Raw genomic sequence first — 15,586 nt, 5'->3', positions numbered from 1 at the left:
TTGCAGATAATTTGCCATCTTTGGCTCACAATGCGGTCAGTTCTTTCATTACAACCCTGAGTAACATTGTTTTTCAGTACAGAAAAGAAGAGAAAAACATGCACTCATATACAACAACCTATTGTTTGATATTTTTATGGCTTGTAAAGCCACATAGAGAGTAAAAACTGATCAGGTCACAAAGTACCCTTTGCCAAATGCAGAAGAAGTTCTCACACAAAAAGGTCAAAGATCAGTAATATGATTAACATACTGTACAGTATGCACAATTGTTGGCTAATAATTATACCTTTAAGGACCGTGTGAGTGCTCGTAGGTTGGAAAAATACAGTACATTAGGCTACATCATCAAAGTTTTCTTTACTGATACAGCGAGAGAAAAACATCTAAATGCAGAAACATAAAATGGCACAGAAATCCAGTATAACAAATGCATTTATAATCTCGCTCTATTATGTACTTGGACATGGCTCAGTGCAGTTAAATTACTATTTTTGAAACAAAAGTAACCAAACAAAGTTCCATTTTATGAGGCTGAAACAAGATACTACAGACATTTAACAACAACTAAACACTAAAATAAAGACTAAAATACCTTTCCTTAGTTAAAGACTGTATTTGGGATACTCCACGAAATCTAAATAATATCATATTTGCCAAATTATCCAGTGGATAATCCAGGCTACAGAAACAATTTACAGATTCTCCTGTCAAAATTAGTGATAGCAAACACTATACTGTATATTCACCAATATGGTTTGAATTATTTTATAGATCTCTTTTCAGGGTCTTTTGCCTATTTGGATTGGGACTATTCATAAATGAATTGTTAATGGATGATTCATTTTTTAGGGCCCTGGCAGAGGATACAATCAGGCCTTTGGTCCTCTTCCTGCTCTAGTTGGATGGTTATCGAATGGAAACTGTAGATATCGAAGGAGGTCTGGGTGATTTCTCTTAACACCACCTTTGGCTCTACAGTGTCATCTGAGGAGTTAAAAATGAGAAAGATCAGAAACTCATGCTTGGCCTAGTGATTTTAGTCAAAGACATAGACAGTTTTGCTTTTAGGCCAATAAATGTCAAGTCAATACAGGGGCGGTTTCCTGGACAGGGATTATTATTATTTTAAAACAATGACTAGCCCTTGGTTGAATTAGGATATTTAAGTAATTTTAAAAAACATACTTTTTTTACTCTGGGACTAGGCCTAAGCCCTGTCCGAGAAACCACCCATAGAGTTTAGGGTAGAACCTCACCTATAGCCACGTGTGCAGACAGCACAGCCTGGTTCATAGTCAAGGCCCAGATGTGAAGGTTGTGTATGGCTTTGACTCCCTTTACTTTGAGCAGCCTCTCCCTCACCTCATTATATTTCACAGCTGCCGGTGTGCCTGTGGAGAAGAAACACTGGATAAAGAACTACTACATACTATTATATATACTATAATTAAAACAGACGTTCCCAGACATTTTCGTGACTTCGTGACTTTGCACATATCCTTATGCTTTAATGTATCAGTTTATAGAGACAATTTGTATGCAATGCTTTTTAATTTATGGCTATAAAAATTACAACATAACTAACCTTTCAATGATAAAAAGTAAAGAAAGACATTTTTCAAGAGAGCTTTTTGTGCTTGTTTTCCCCACTTGTAGTATTTCATTTAATGACTTCAATGCTAAAGTACATTGTAAAATAAGATTGGATGAAGTTGTAGGCATTTGACTGAAAGTGGAGGTTTTAATAAGAAAATAAGACCATGTTACCTTCCATTAAGACAGTAAGAATGTCCCTCATGATGGTGAAAGTGGTCCCCAGGACAAAGAGAGAAAACAGGAATGTGCAGATGGGATCAGCAATCTTATATTCGGGCTATAAGGTAAAATAAATTGTTTAATTTTGCAACTGAAGTAGTCGACAATTCTTTTAATACTCTTTTATATTTAAACAAAGAAAACACTTTCAAGAAAGTAAACATAAATTTGTTGCATATATTTATTACAAATGCATTTACAGAATGCCAATATTCTCTTAAGTCTGTTTTAAAACCAAAGTGTGAAATATTAGTACAACCAACGCCTTTCACTTACTAAGAATCAAGCAAATACAACGATGTTTTGACATCCCCAGTGTTTCTAAAAGAGCCTTAGGCTGGGATTGATGCGTATATTTAACCTAAATAACTGCAAGTTTATACACACTTCAACTTTAAGATCAAGATGATCTAGGGGTGATACAGTGTCCCATATCTTACCTTAAAATAGATGATCAGAGCACTGACAAGCACACTGACGCTCTGCAGAAGATCTCCAATCACATGGACAAATGCTGCTCTGACGCTAGCATTAGCCTGTGGCTTTTTACCATCTTGCCCCTCTACGTCACAATGGTTACCCTTAGCATGGCCGTGGCCATTTTCCTCACCATGGTCGTGACTGTGGGAGCTCAAACCACCGTGACTATGACCATGACCTGACTGATGCAGTGTGAGAGCCATTCTACAAAGAGAAAACCACATAAGCATTAAAAAGAACCAACGTTGAGATAAGTGCTAATAATTTGACACACATGAATGAATGCCTTACATAATGTTGGCCAACACGGCACAGCCAGCAGTGATGAGCATGACAGTGCCCTCGATAATAAAGTCATCATCTATGATCCTTTCCACTGCCACATAGACCAGCACGCCAGTCACCAGCCAAATGGTAAAAACAGACAGCAGAGCACCCAGGATTTCTGAAATTTACGTTAAAATACAAAGTTTAAATACACTATGCAGTTCTAATACAGATCCATACATAGCTTATGAGTTATTTACTGTTATAAAATTGTAAATCAAATCATCCACCTGCTCGATGCCAGCCATAACTGAGAGTGCGTGTAGCAGGTCTGGATGACAGCCACAGCGAGCACAAACTGATGATGAAGCTGGTGAGGTCCACAAGCAGGTGGGCAGCATCTGTCATCACCGCCAGACTCCCAGCAAAGTACCCACCTGTAATAAAGGCAACATGCTATGATTATAATATAACAGGAAAAACAATAAGGAAATAATCTTCCTGGGCCATTATAAAGAAAAGTGACTGCCCAATATGGCATCAAGGTTCACACACCTAAAATCTCCCCCACCATAAAGACCAGACAGACTACTGAAACTATGTAAAGGCGCTTTTTGGCCAGTTTTCTTTCACGCTCGCGGTCCTCCAGGGCACGGCTGTTGTCATGGCAATGTTTTCCATCCTTCTCACCTGAAGACATACTGTAACACAAGTTCATTGTTTATGTTTTTAAAATTTTAAACTATATCAAAAATATGTGTGATAGTAATTGCATAGCTTTGCACATGTCCAGTGTTAACCTTGGCGCACCCACAGTGTTGTTCAAAGTTTGCACACCGCTCAATGAGACGTGTGTATAGACTTGTGTTTTGTAATAGCTGCACCAGTTTAGAGAAAAAAACTAGTGGTTCTCAGACGTGGTACTCGAAGAGACCCCTGGTGGTATGTGACACGAGGTCTGAGAGGCAGACAGACGCTTTTGAGTCTCTCATTCTCTTTCTTCCAAAGAACCGCGGTTTAAAACTGTTGTTAACGCTGTAAAGCGCTAAATCAACACCCGTCTGCATCTACTCGCGCAAGCTGCGATATTTTTGACTCGTAAAGTGTGAAACGTGACTTAAAACAGATCCTATAATCATCACATTATAACACACCTGTCCCATCTATAATCTGATCTCTAGATATATGTTTGTTATATAGCTGTTCCTTGTATGTTTATGCATATAGTTATCTTCTGTATTCATTTCACTTTTATATCTTTCTGCAAATTCCCAAAGTTAGAAAATCCCCCCTGAGAATCGTTTAGAGTTCGTTTACAGTAGGCTACGATACAGAAAAGTTTTATGACTAACTTGTTGTCTAGTTTGAAAACAGCTGGTTAATAAAAAGTATTTGTTTTAACAATAGCCATAGAATTGGAGGACGAGGTGAAATCATGACACAAGTAAAGATTCACAACTCTACTATTATTTTGTGTGTTTATTCATGTCAACTTCGATGAAGGCCATAAGGTGGTACTTAGAACAACACATTTTATTTAAAAGGTGGTACTCTATCTGAAAATCTTGAGGCTATTCATTTTGTCACTAAAATCAACTTTCTATAACCCAAGTTTAACCCCTATAAAATAAATGTAACATTTAGCCTAAATAAAATTTGTCTATATATATTAAAAATGAATATTCCGGGTAACAATAAAATGAGACCACTTGTGTTTTACCTTTCGGATGTGATGGTATACATTCTGGCACCCTTGTCCGTGACCAAGTGATTTTTTTCCGGATCTTTTTCTAACATTTTTAGCATTCACGCGGTTAATTTGTACGTTTCTTCAGAAAGTTTTGAAAATCTGTTAATGCGAGAAAAACGATCAAGATAAAAATAAATAGGTTAAAATAATAAGCGTTCAATTTGCTCCCGTGCTGGTAGAATCCTCGGGATGTGTAGCGGTGGTATTTGAGGGTCGGTGCAAAATCCCTGTTATTTGAAGCCTTGTGACTGTGATTGAACCGTGTGCAAATTACTGCTTTTGTTGAAACTAGAGACATCTCTCTTTTTAAATCCCCATTGATACATCACGCTATCCAATCACATCATTGTGTCCTTCCATCCTTTTAAATGCACAGTAGGGTAAGTCATTGGACAATAAATAGTTGTGTGTGCATGTAGTGAATTTATATTTCTTTCGGTGCTCTAAACAGTTAAACAATATATTTAATATGTAACTAATTTAATAAGCCATATCCCAGTTATTTTGTCTTGTTTAGATGTGATACAAGGGGTAAGAAGGCTTATATTTGCTGCTCTGTAAAAAACAAGATTTATCTGAAGTCTTGTGACTGCGTACCGTGTGCAAATGCTGAAGCTGTTTGCAGAGTCCAACTTCAATGACTATCCATTGAAATAAATGATTAGTTTGCACTTCTTCATACAGTACACTTTAAAGGGTTGATTGTATTTAAACCTCTCACACGATTTAATCACTTTAAATGCATGTTTTGAGCTTTTACATAACCAAATGTAAGCCCCATGAAACCAAGTAGAACCTAGATCAAAATCTGTAAAAAAAAAGAACTTTGTAAAAATAGAGAAAACTTTCTTTGAATTTAAGAGATTAAGAGCGATGTCTCGATTTATTTGGCTCAGATCAACACATTATTTACATAGGCTGATGTTAAAATACACTCCCAAATTGGCCTCCTCAAATTCAACACACAAATGAATGTAACTAGCAGCCCGATTCTTTTGACTACCATACAGTCAAACACTAATGTTTCAACAAACAATTTAATCGTTTTCACATAACAGAAATAAGATTAAAGTTTTATAGACAATGACCCTGTTTGAGGGATGACCTCGAATGTTAAAAATACAGGACAAAACTGAACAGAGGCCACGGACTCTCTTGCATCTGAAATGAGAATTACACACAATGTTTAATGTCTTTTTGGTTGAAATCATTCATCATAATCAAAATAAACAAATTCAAATAGAACACATAATGCATATTTTAGGTACTCTACTAATGGAGCATTGTAAGCTTTACCCCTAAGGGAAAACATCTCTGCTGACTGCAAAGGTCTCAAAATACTACACACTGTATAGAAATGACATGGAACTTTCAGCAAGGAAGAATGGACACATTGGTACGATTGGCGTACTGAAATACTGCAGATTTTAAGATACTGCATTGAAATAAAATATTCACTGGAGAAATAACATTGAAGATCACCACAATTCTCTACCTTCAAATGAGTAAAAGAGAAGTTTAGTTGAGAGAGGTGGAGACATCTATAGACTGATCAACAAACGGCCAGTAAAGTGTCTATTTTAATTTCCCCAAATATTCGTGTAATTTTGTGCAGCTTAAAAAATAGCAGCCACACAAAATTTTTCATAAGTATCAATGACTGTCATTCAGTATTGTACAGAATATTTTTCTCTACAAATACTTTTTAGCAGTCCAGAGGCAAACAGTAGTGTTTTAATGATTGTATTAATTCCAGTGCATCTCAACAAATGAATGATTTTTATTACAAAGGGGAGCAGTGAATTGTATATCGTAGGGAAATCAAGATAACACAAGTATGGAGCTTGTAATTTAAACACTAAGGCAGACATAAACTGCATATTACACACATCCACTGCTGGTATAGTGGCCTAGAATAAAGCAAGAGAGCATGGCAGCCATAGAACCATGGCAAATCAGTAGAGAGATATGACAGAAGTCCAAGTTCAGCTCAATCGGACGGGTTGTAAAGATGGCCAGAGGAGGGCAGGTGGACATGGCTGCTCGTAACACTTGGAAGCCGGGAGAGGTCTGGGAGACTGTTGAGCCGAGACCGTAGGTCCTTCCGTACCTGGGACACACGTGCCAGTTTGCGTTTGTATTCCTAAAACAAACAGGCAAACAACCATGTTAGTATATGTTCTTATTGTGTATATCTTAAATAAACACTGGGATTGAATAGGAGACCTCAAAATATTTGCCTTATTTATTTAGATTGTTTTACAACCAATTAGGCTCTTCAATAATAGCAGCAAAAAGCATTTACAAGAGTTCATTAAATCTAGTTAGGACCTTTTTAACATTCAAATTATGTTTATAAACCACTATAGACAACAGATATTTGTCGTGTTTGAATTAACGTTTTAAATTGCCAAGATGCTCGGCCTTACACTCTACAGAATACAAACTGCAATTCAATTAAAAAAACTAAATATTTTAAGATTTTAGAAGTTGCCCTTGATTTGTTTTACTTAAACTATAGAACATGAATAGTGCCAATCTAATATTTGTTAAACTTTTTTTAGTCAAGTTTTTTGAAAACCTTTGAGGTATAAACCACGGTAATGTTAACAAGGGAAATTTATCCATTCATGTTTTGTGTTGTTTAAAAAACGTATCAACATCATAGCATGTTTTCTTAACTGTGATATCTGTGATATCTACATAGTTTAAACTAAGAAGTGCTTTAAAGTACAGCAGACAGTACACGTTTGATCTACTTGAGTGACACTGATAACAGAATGGTTAAGTGTGGAAAATGTCAAGCCTGTCTCTGAATTTGGAAAAAGGTGTTTTACTATATTTAGTCTCTGCTACTAGGTTGTCATGTTAACTTCAAGTTTAAAGTTATAAGGATAGGAGCAACAATTATGTATATGTCCAAAACCACAATATATCACTGATGTAAAATGTTGGACTAAGAAATAAGATTTACTTTTCAATTATTTTGATCTTTTTTGTAATTGTCATTAAATTGTAACTTAAAGTATAATAAAATAAATGTTTTCACTTTACAATAAGGTTCTATACATTAAACAAGGATGTATGTGTGAAAGCAAACAAACCAGAAAATACAGTTAATAAATAAAAGCACACTCAAGATTTTTTGTTTTTTGTTTTATTTTATTATTTGATAAGACGGCATCCGTTGGAACACGGGAACCTGCTCAGGACCTGTAGGCAAAGGCTGGACAGTTAAGCTGCAACACATTTACGTCCATTAAACTTTGTTTACACTTACTAGTACTGGGCAGAGATTGAAAGATAAGAGCTGAATTTCTTTCCTTCAAATAATTGAGTTTAGCCCTCTATGGGCAGAGCAAACCCAGTTAATAATAAAAAGAATGATAATCACCTATGACCATGATGATTTACAATTTATAGTCTCAGTACCACATTGGTAAAAGAATGTAAAAATCAGTATTTAGATTGCAAATCTAAACAAGGAAGTGCAAAAAACAGAGCATAGTTAAGACAGTCACCAAGGAATAATAATTGGTGAAAGAAGAAGAGAACTGTTAGTAGGTTCAAATGTTAATAGGTTTACCCACTTCTAATTTCTGCTCGTTCTGGGCCAGGCCATCTTTCTGGCTCTGCAAAAAGACAGCGAGAGTACGTGTGAGCTGTCGTCGGTCATCAATCTCTGCAGCCAGCCGTCCACTGTAATCTGCCAGAAGCATGCAGGCCTCTTCTACGAGCCGAGAAAGACGCTCTCCCGACTCTTTATCTAAGACAAACACAACAAGAATAACTTTAGAAGAAACATGGGAGGTGAGGGATGGGCAGGACAGTTGACCAGTCACCAACTAGTCAATAAGTGAGCAAGAATGGTTTACTGTCAAGTTCTTTCAGCATGCTAAATCCTTAAAGGGAACCCAGTGTATAGAGAGATGTATGGTTTAATACTTTGAAATAGCCTAACACTACTTGCATTTGTCATTAGAAACACACCAAATATTATCAATTCTAAAATTAACCTAAATGTGATACTCATTTTAACCTAAGGAGGCCAAAAGGTTCTTTTTTGATGATGTAAAACGGTTGCACACACAGCAACCAAACTGAACATAGACACTGATCAGTTCATCCGTAAATATAAGGTGCTGTAGGATAATATATATATTTTCGTTCTTTATTATTTTAGCATTATTTGAATAATGAAGTGATTTGGTGTATTTTCATACATTTAATTTTTTATTGGTCAGAAACAAAACAAACATACATATTAATAACCAAAAACATTTTTAATTGATTATATACACAATGTTTTCAGCCATTATTACATGCATTTTATACAGATTTCGACTTTTTGATGTTGATTTAGCAACATCAGTAGTCTTACGTTATTGTCTTCTCTCTGTCATTAGCTGATGGGGGCTAATATTCACGTGCGCTCCAATACAGAATAAATAACCAAACCACAAGCATCTTATTATTGTGTTTATCAGTACATTCTCATAATGTATAAAGTATACGATTATGGTGGATGCTGATGACTTAAATAGTCTTAAAAGCGCTAGTTTTAAGAGCAGAAGCTTATTGATAATGTACACATTCTTCTTTTATGGCAGGCAGGCTGGCTTGTGTCATGAGGACATACCGCCGCCTACTGTCCCTGTGTATTATTATATCTGATCTTATATTTGATGTCTCATATTTTACTGTTATATAGGGAAAACGTGTGGAAAAAAATGGCTGCCTCCGAGTACAAATATTTTTCAAAGTTTATGAATATTGTGATGGTTACACAGTTTTTTTTATTTCTCATTTATAAAGTCAATGCCATTGTTAATATATTAAAGGACTTATATGGTGCGAACACGTGTTTTTACATGTCTTTGGTGTGTTGAGTTGCCCATGCATGTATTAGGCACGTAAAATTGCAAAAATGAAAGTGTCGGAACAAAAGTTGCATTTTATCTAAAAGTGAATGCTCACCCAGACCTGCCCTCAAACACCTCGTGTAACCACACCACCACAAATCTACATCAGTTCCTGGTATGATTCGACTAAGACCGCCCAAATGTATACCCAAGTTAGGTGGGCGTACCTGCCAATTCAATTGCTTTGGAGCCTGATGTTCCAAATATGGTAAGAGGTGTTACATTTCCGTCACATTCTTGCAGTTAACTGGCCAATCAAAGCTTTTCAGAGCGATGAGCTTTGTAAAAAAACCTAAGTGTTACTGAGAGGCAGGGCAAAGAGGAGATACAAACATGCACAGTATATGGAAAACACAGCGTTTTAGCAGTGTCATATAACTTCTTTAAACCATAAATCTCTCTATACTCACGGTTCCTTTTAACAAAACCGTGCCATTAAATTAATTTCCCCTTTAAGGCATGCCAATGATGTTAATGATTCTAAGACAGGTCAAACCCCCGTGTCAAGTCAAATTTGGGTTTCATGTGTGCTCTCACCTGTGATTTTATGGAGTAAAGAGGTGTCCTGCACCTCAGGGGGTAAAGCAGATATCCGCTGACGAAGACTGGCATCACTTGAGGCGGCGTTCTCAAGCTCCTGTAGTGCTCGTATTAGCTCTGCAGTCTGACAAAGAAAGCAACATTTTTTTTTTAACTAAAATCATTTGATATGCAAATATTTTAAATAAAGTCCTGCAGGTTTAGTACCTGTGGAGGTTCCCCAGGGGAGCTACGGGAGGCGAAACCTTCATTATTCACCTTGATCTCTTCATAAGGCCTCTTCTTGGCTTTCTTTTCTAACTCTGTAATACACAAGGAAAGATTTAACATGTAAAACACACAACACAACTTTGTGTACTGCTGCTGGCAAATATGTAATAAGATCATTTTGATTCCAACACTTGTAAGTACTTGATGTACTTACGCAGAACTTCAGAAAGTTTGCCCAGCACCTCATTCTCATAGACACCTCTTTCCTGCCAGATGGAGAGAACTCTGCCCAACTGTTTTTTACATCCCTCATCTCCTTGACTGTAAAAATGGATGAAAACATTGTAGATAGGATTTAAAAACAAGAGGACACTTAACAACATACTGCTTAGAGACAAATGTTTCAATTGGCCCCAATCTAACTCTAGAAAAAAAAATCTATAATCTGGAAAAAAAAACATTTTACTAAATAGTTTATTTAAAGGAATCCATCAAAGGTTTTTATTGGATAAAACATTTGAATCATGAATTGGAGAAGTAGTGTTGACATTGAGTAAAATATTTTTAAGATGGAACAACAGGGCCCCTATTCATGAAAAATCTTGGCACAAAGAGTTGCCGCTAGTGACAAAATTCTTAGAAACTTCTTAGATTTGTGGGTATTTCCCACTAAAAATTAAAGAAAAAACCCAAGTAAAGAAAAAGTATTAAAAGAGCTCTTAAGGTCCAAAATTTTAGGATTAGCGAGGAGGACTTTTAAGAGACTTAAGAGTTTCTTTAGCAGCAGAGAAAATGGACGAAACACGAAAAGTGAGAAGAAATCTTTTGTAATGCATGACAATTTCCATATTACTTTTAAGGATTTTCACAAATTTTTAGTGTGTCATTGCTTAGCTGCAGAAATGCAGATAAGCAGCAGATATGATTTGGTTCTGTCACAACCTTTCATATTGATCAAAAACAATAACAGCACTTACAGAAACTCATTGTATCATTGTTTATTTTAGGGATGCACCGGTAGGATTTTTTGGGCCGATATTAATTTTAACAAACAACTATTGGCCGATCCCGATATGGGTCAATTGCATTCAGTGCTATGCAATACTAGCTAGTTTTTCCACATTCAATTTATTTTACTGAACATGAATTGGATTCATTTAACATTTTAACTGTGAATTTGCCTAAATGTAAGTTAAGATAAAAATACGATAAAACAACATGAAAATCTTCAAAGGTTATTAAGGTCAAATACGTTGACATTAACAGCATGCTACATCAAAAACTAAAGAAAGAATATTGATATATATATAGTGCGTGTGCGAGTGTTCGTGCGTGAGTACGGTAAAACAGGAAAAAAGACATGTGCAATTTCAAACCTATGACCCTATAAAAGCGCTTTTTTCTTTCTAGGTCAACCAACCAATCACAGTCTTTAAAAGACTGTGTCATAGGTAGCAACGGGGTCAGCCCCGCCTCCTCAATAAGATAAAAGTTGTCTTCTCCTTGTTCAAGAGTTTCTCTCAGATTGATCCTGAATCTTTTTTAAGGTAAGACTCCTATGTAGAAGTTTTTAAGCTAAATTAAAAGCTTTCTTAGAGGATTCTTAGAAGCTTTAAGAATACGGGCCCAGGTCTAGTAGCACTGGTCTAACTCACCTAGAGACATGCTTAAAAGCATCAACAATGACTGGGGCAAAATCTTGTGTGAACTCTGGTCCTTTCCTCTTGCTGTTCTGAATGACATCATTCGCAAGATAGAGGAAGGTCAGCTTGCGAGGGACCTGGGCTGCACAAAAACGGAAAGAAAACATTTAATTTAAAAAAATGACGTTCAAATGTTAGTTAGCTAAAAGAAAAGCAGGTGTGTTCTTGAACCACCATCTTTTAAATCTGTTTCACCTTTAAAGAGCCTTTACAAATTAAAATTCAGTGACATGAAGAGAAAAGAAAATGAGGACACAAAAATGCCAAACACTGCTTCATATTTGTTACTTATAATAACACTGGTTTTAAAATAAAATGTTTATAATTATATATTATATAAAAATATTAAACATAAATATGTACAGTTTTTTTTGTTTATGCTTTGCAATTAAATTAAATTAAATCAGCAAAACATACTAGGCAGGAGACACTGGTAGTCTAACCTCTACATGTATGCTTATGAGTGACACACTCTTTGTTTTGCTCTCAAGTGATTGTTTCTCGAGTGAACACAAAAACCTGCTATGGAAACTAAACCTTCGCTATAGTAACAATGAGATATCAGGAGAGATAGATGGTCTAAAGATAGCTCTTTTTCTCTGCTTGTACCACCCAAGCAATTCATATCCAAGCAAAGCACACAAATGCACCGTAACCAGAATTAAAAATAAAAATCTAGGGTTAAATTCAATCAAACCACCAGAAAAGCAAATTCAGTCATCTTGGATTATGGTCCTGCAATAATTTTAGAGACAATTTTGTAAGGTCAAAAAACTAAAAAGTGGTGCTTTAAATGTCATGGGGCAAATTTGACATAAAGGGGTCATATGACACGGCTAAAACAAATATTATTGTTTTTTTAGATTAAATGCAATACACGTATACACTGTATTCAGGATACACGTTTACAACATCTGTTTCCAAAGCAATTGTACTCACAGGTACGCCCCCTTACTTGCGTATAAGATAAAAATGTTTGATGTTCTATGTACAGCCATCCCTTCTCCATTTATTGGGATTATTGCTCCTGTTTTGTTCATTTCATGTGTCCTTTTGAGTCATATGGACTGATATTTTACTGATGTCTAGAATCCATCACCTAGGGTTTCGCAAAACATATACAGATGGTTTAATATACTGGTAATAAATACATTCTGAGAATTTAAATTTCAAGTGTTGATTGGAAATGTTACACCCATAACGGTGAAACTGCCCTATTAAAACCAAGAAAATCACAGATTAACAATACATCATGCATTGTCATGCTTTGTCACGAAGGCGTAACATCTTCAAAATCCTTCTGAGACACCAGAGGTTATGCAAGATTAGGCCAAGTACATGTGTGTTGGCAAATAAGGTTGACAACAGGACTGTGCACACCAATGAGCAACCAGACAGCCTTGTATAAAGACATGGCTAAATCATATAAACCCAATTTTAGTCAATACCTTTTTTGTTAATTTTATCTGTCTCTTATGCAATTTCTGATGAGGTAAACTAATAAATGGAGAAGGGGTGTTGCAACGAATTTTTAACAGAAATTGTAAACCAGTAAAAGCTTAAGCTTCCATGAAGTTGGCTTTTAGAGAATAAGTAACCCCCTTTTAACATAAGAAATTATAAAGACGCTTCGAGCTCTCAGAGTTGATGTGTGGATGTGCTTTGGTTTTGAATAATAAGTCATGGGGTACTGAGTTAAATAAAATAAATGCTGTTTGTAAGCTTCGCTAGTCATGACCCACCACGTCACTTGTCTAGTGCAGTGCATTAGACAAAAAGTTTATTCCAAAAAGTAACAATGACATTTATTGTCCTTTCACGGATGTTACACCAGCGATGTGATAATATCTTACCTGGGCTGTGTATTGGCAAGTGCCTCCCGAAACGATACATATCACGGTAGACGGGTCAAGAATGGATACAATATATTGCTATGTATTTCGTTATGATACACATTTGCTATATATTGCAATACCTTTAAAAGAAGATGTAAAAAGTAGAGCTAGAAATACAACATGCTGTGCACAACCTGGGGTTTCCTGTAAGGATAAGTGTCCCTTACCTCTGCAGAGTGGCCGTGATGTGGGATGCATGAACCTTTAGATCAGAGGTTTGGGTTCCCAAACTGTTGATTGCGCCCCTCAAGTGGGTAGCAAAGGGAAATAAGGTGGGTCACGCAAGTCACTTGGCTGCTGTGGTGCATTACAGTTAAAACAACACACAGAGGCAGTTTAAAACCCCTGGTTCATCTGTGCTGTAAATGCGCTAATGTCACATCCGTGAAAGCACATAAAATGTTATTATTTCTTTTTGGAATAAACTTTTTGTCTAATGCACTGCAGTTGCCAAGTGACTTGGTGGTTCACGACTTGCGAAGCTAACAAACAGAATATATTTTATATAACTCTTTACTCCATGACTCACTTTTAAAAATAAAGACCCACAAATCAGCTCTGAGAGCTCGAAACTTTTTTATATTTTTGCCATGCTCGCTTTCACTTACTTTTGGCCGACATGATTTAAAAAAAATCGAAAGTAGAGGTATCAGTATCGATACACAAAAATAAAGTTACATGTGCCATAGTTACATCTATCGATATTTTTGCACAGCCCTAATACCTATACAAAAATTTGAATAGGTAGTTCCTAATCTAAAGTGAAATGACACCCAATAAAAAGTTGTCTGGAAAAATGTCATAAAGTCCGGGACAGAATAAAAAACTGCAGAGTAAAGTGTATTCATGATCTTTGTTGTTACGAAAACATGCTTTGCTTGTGTTTTATCTTTTAGTGTGTGCGTGTTCATGTATAGAGGACGGGGAAAATCAAGGTTTGAAACATTCATCTACATCCTCACATAAAGTTGAACCCGACAGGTCTGATCCCAATACAGCCCACATGGTCCTTGCATGCACATGTCCCTATATTGACATTTCATAATAGATCTACTACAACACACCTACTATACTATACTATACTAAAGCATGTCTCAATACCTAGTGAGGTCCAACACTACAGGTTGTTAAACCACAGGCAGTGGGGAAACTGATGTGAGGATGTTTCAAAATGGCTGCCAGGTCTGTGGGAACATCCACAGCTGTAATATCATTTAATAACATCCATAAAACACTATATTATATATTAATTCTAACATTTATTAAAATATTATTTGCAATAGTGACACATTAAGCGTGTGATCATACAACTGTGACGCTGCTGAAGCGACTTACGTACGTTACTGGGGTTATGCATCTCAGATACACACTTATAATGGCGTTTCACGTGAAGAGACACAGTTAGAAATTGTGTGTTTGCCACAAAACTAATGAGCTTAACCTGTATAACATGCAAAGGAATAAAAACCCTTGTAAATAAAGTAAAACGGCAGCTATAGTGTTAGCTAATACTTGAAGGTTCTATGATTAGCTTGTTAGCTAACTTACCTGTACTGTTTACTTTCAGTCCAAAACTACAGAACATGACGTAAACACGTTAACTGAATTTATTTATGTGTCTTGGGCAAAACGTGTCCCCCTTACCTTTCTTTAGTTCGTTATACCAGACTTTGACGATGGTGTTGGCGTGTTTTCTGTGGTGAATGAGCCAAAGTGAAAGAGTCTGTACGCTCTGCTGGGAATTGCTCAGTTCTGATAGTTTCTTCTCCAAAGCAGACTCCGAGAACACGGACATTTTCAACTAGAATTGAAAATTGGGTAGAAAAAAGGCTCCTTGCCCACACCAGGCACCCGAAGGCCGAGGTTAGTAAGGCCGATAACTCCTCCGGCTAGCTACAGTACACATTCCCTGGGTTTACCACTGCGCATGCGCAGTCCCTCTACAAAAAATGGCGACGTCATTAATTCAAAGATGACTACCTACAGCAGTTTTTAGCGTAC

General features: G+C 36.3%; 1 protein-coding gene across 1 annotated transcript; it reads right to left on the bottom strand.

Moving 5' to 3' along the window:
• Nucleotides 1-341: 341 nt before the first annotated feature.
• Nucleotides 342-15,535, bottom strand: slc30a8 (solute carrier family 30 member 8). Its single transcript, XM_056741012.1, has 14 exons — nt 15,230-15,535; nt 11,643-11,772; nt 10,202-10,308; nt 9,985-10,079; nt 9,775-9,901; nt 7,906-8,081; nt 6,308-6,458; nt 3,121-3,267; nt 2,856-3,002; nt 2,590-2,743; nt 2,259-2,502; nt 1,771-1,876; nt 1,260-1,394; nt 342-987 (listed from the first exon to the last, which is right to left on the bottom strand). Exons 1-14 carry the CDS (start codon nt 15,378-15,380, stop codon nt 842-844), a joined length of 2,016 nt encoding a protein of 671 aa, XP_056596990.1. The 5' UTR covers nt 15,381-15,535; the 3' UTR covers nt 342-841.
• Between the last annotated feature and the right edge of the window lie 51 nt (nt 15,536-15,586).

Source organism: Triplophysa dalaica, chromosome 25 (assembly GCF_015846415.1).
Source record: "Triplophysa dalaica isolate WHDGS20190420 chromosome 25, ASM1584641v1, whole genome shotgun sequence".
Lineage (NCBI taxonomy): Eukaryota > Metazoa > Chordata > Actinopteri > Cypriniformes > Nemacheilidae > Triplophysa > Triplophysa dalaica.
This window is presented reverse-complemented; position numbering and strand designations above follow the sequence as displayed.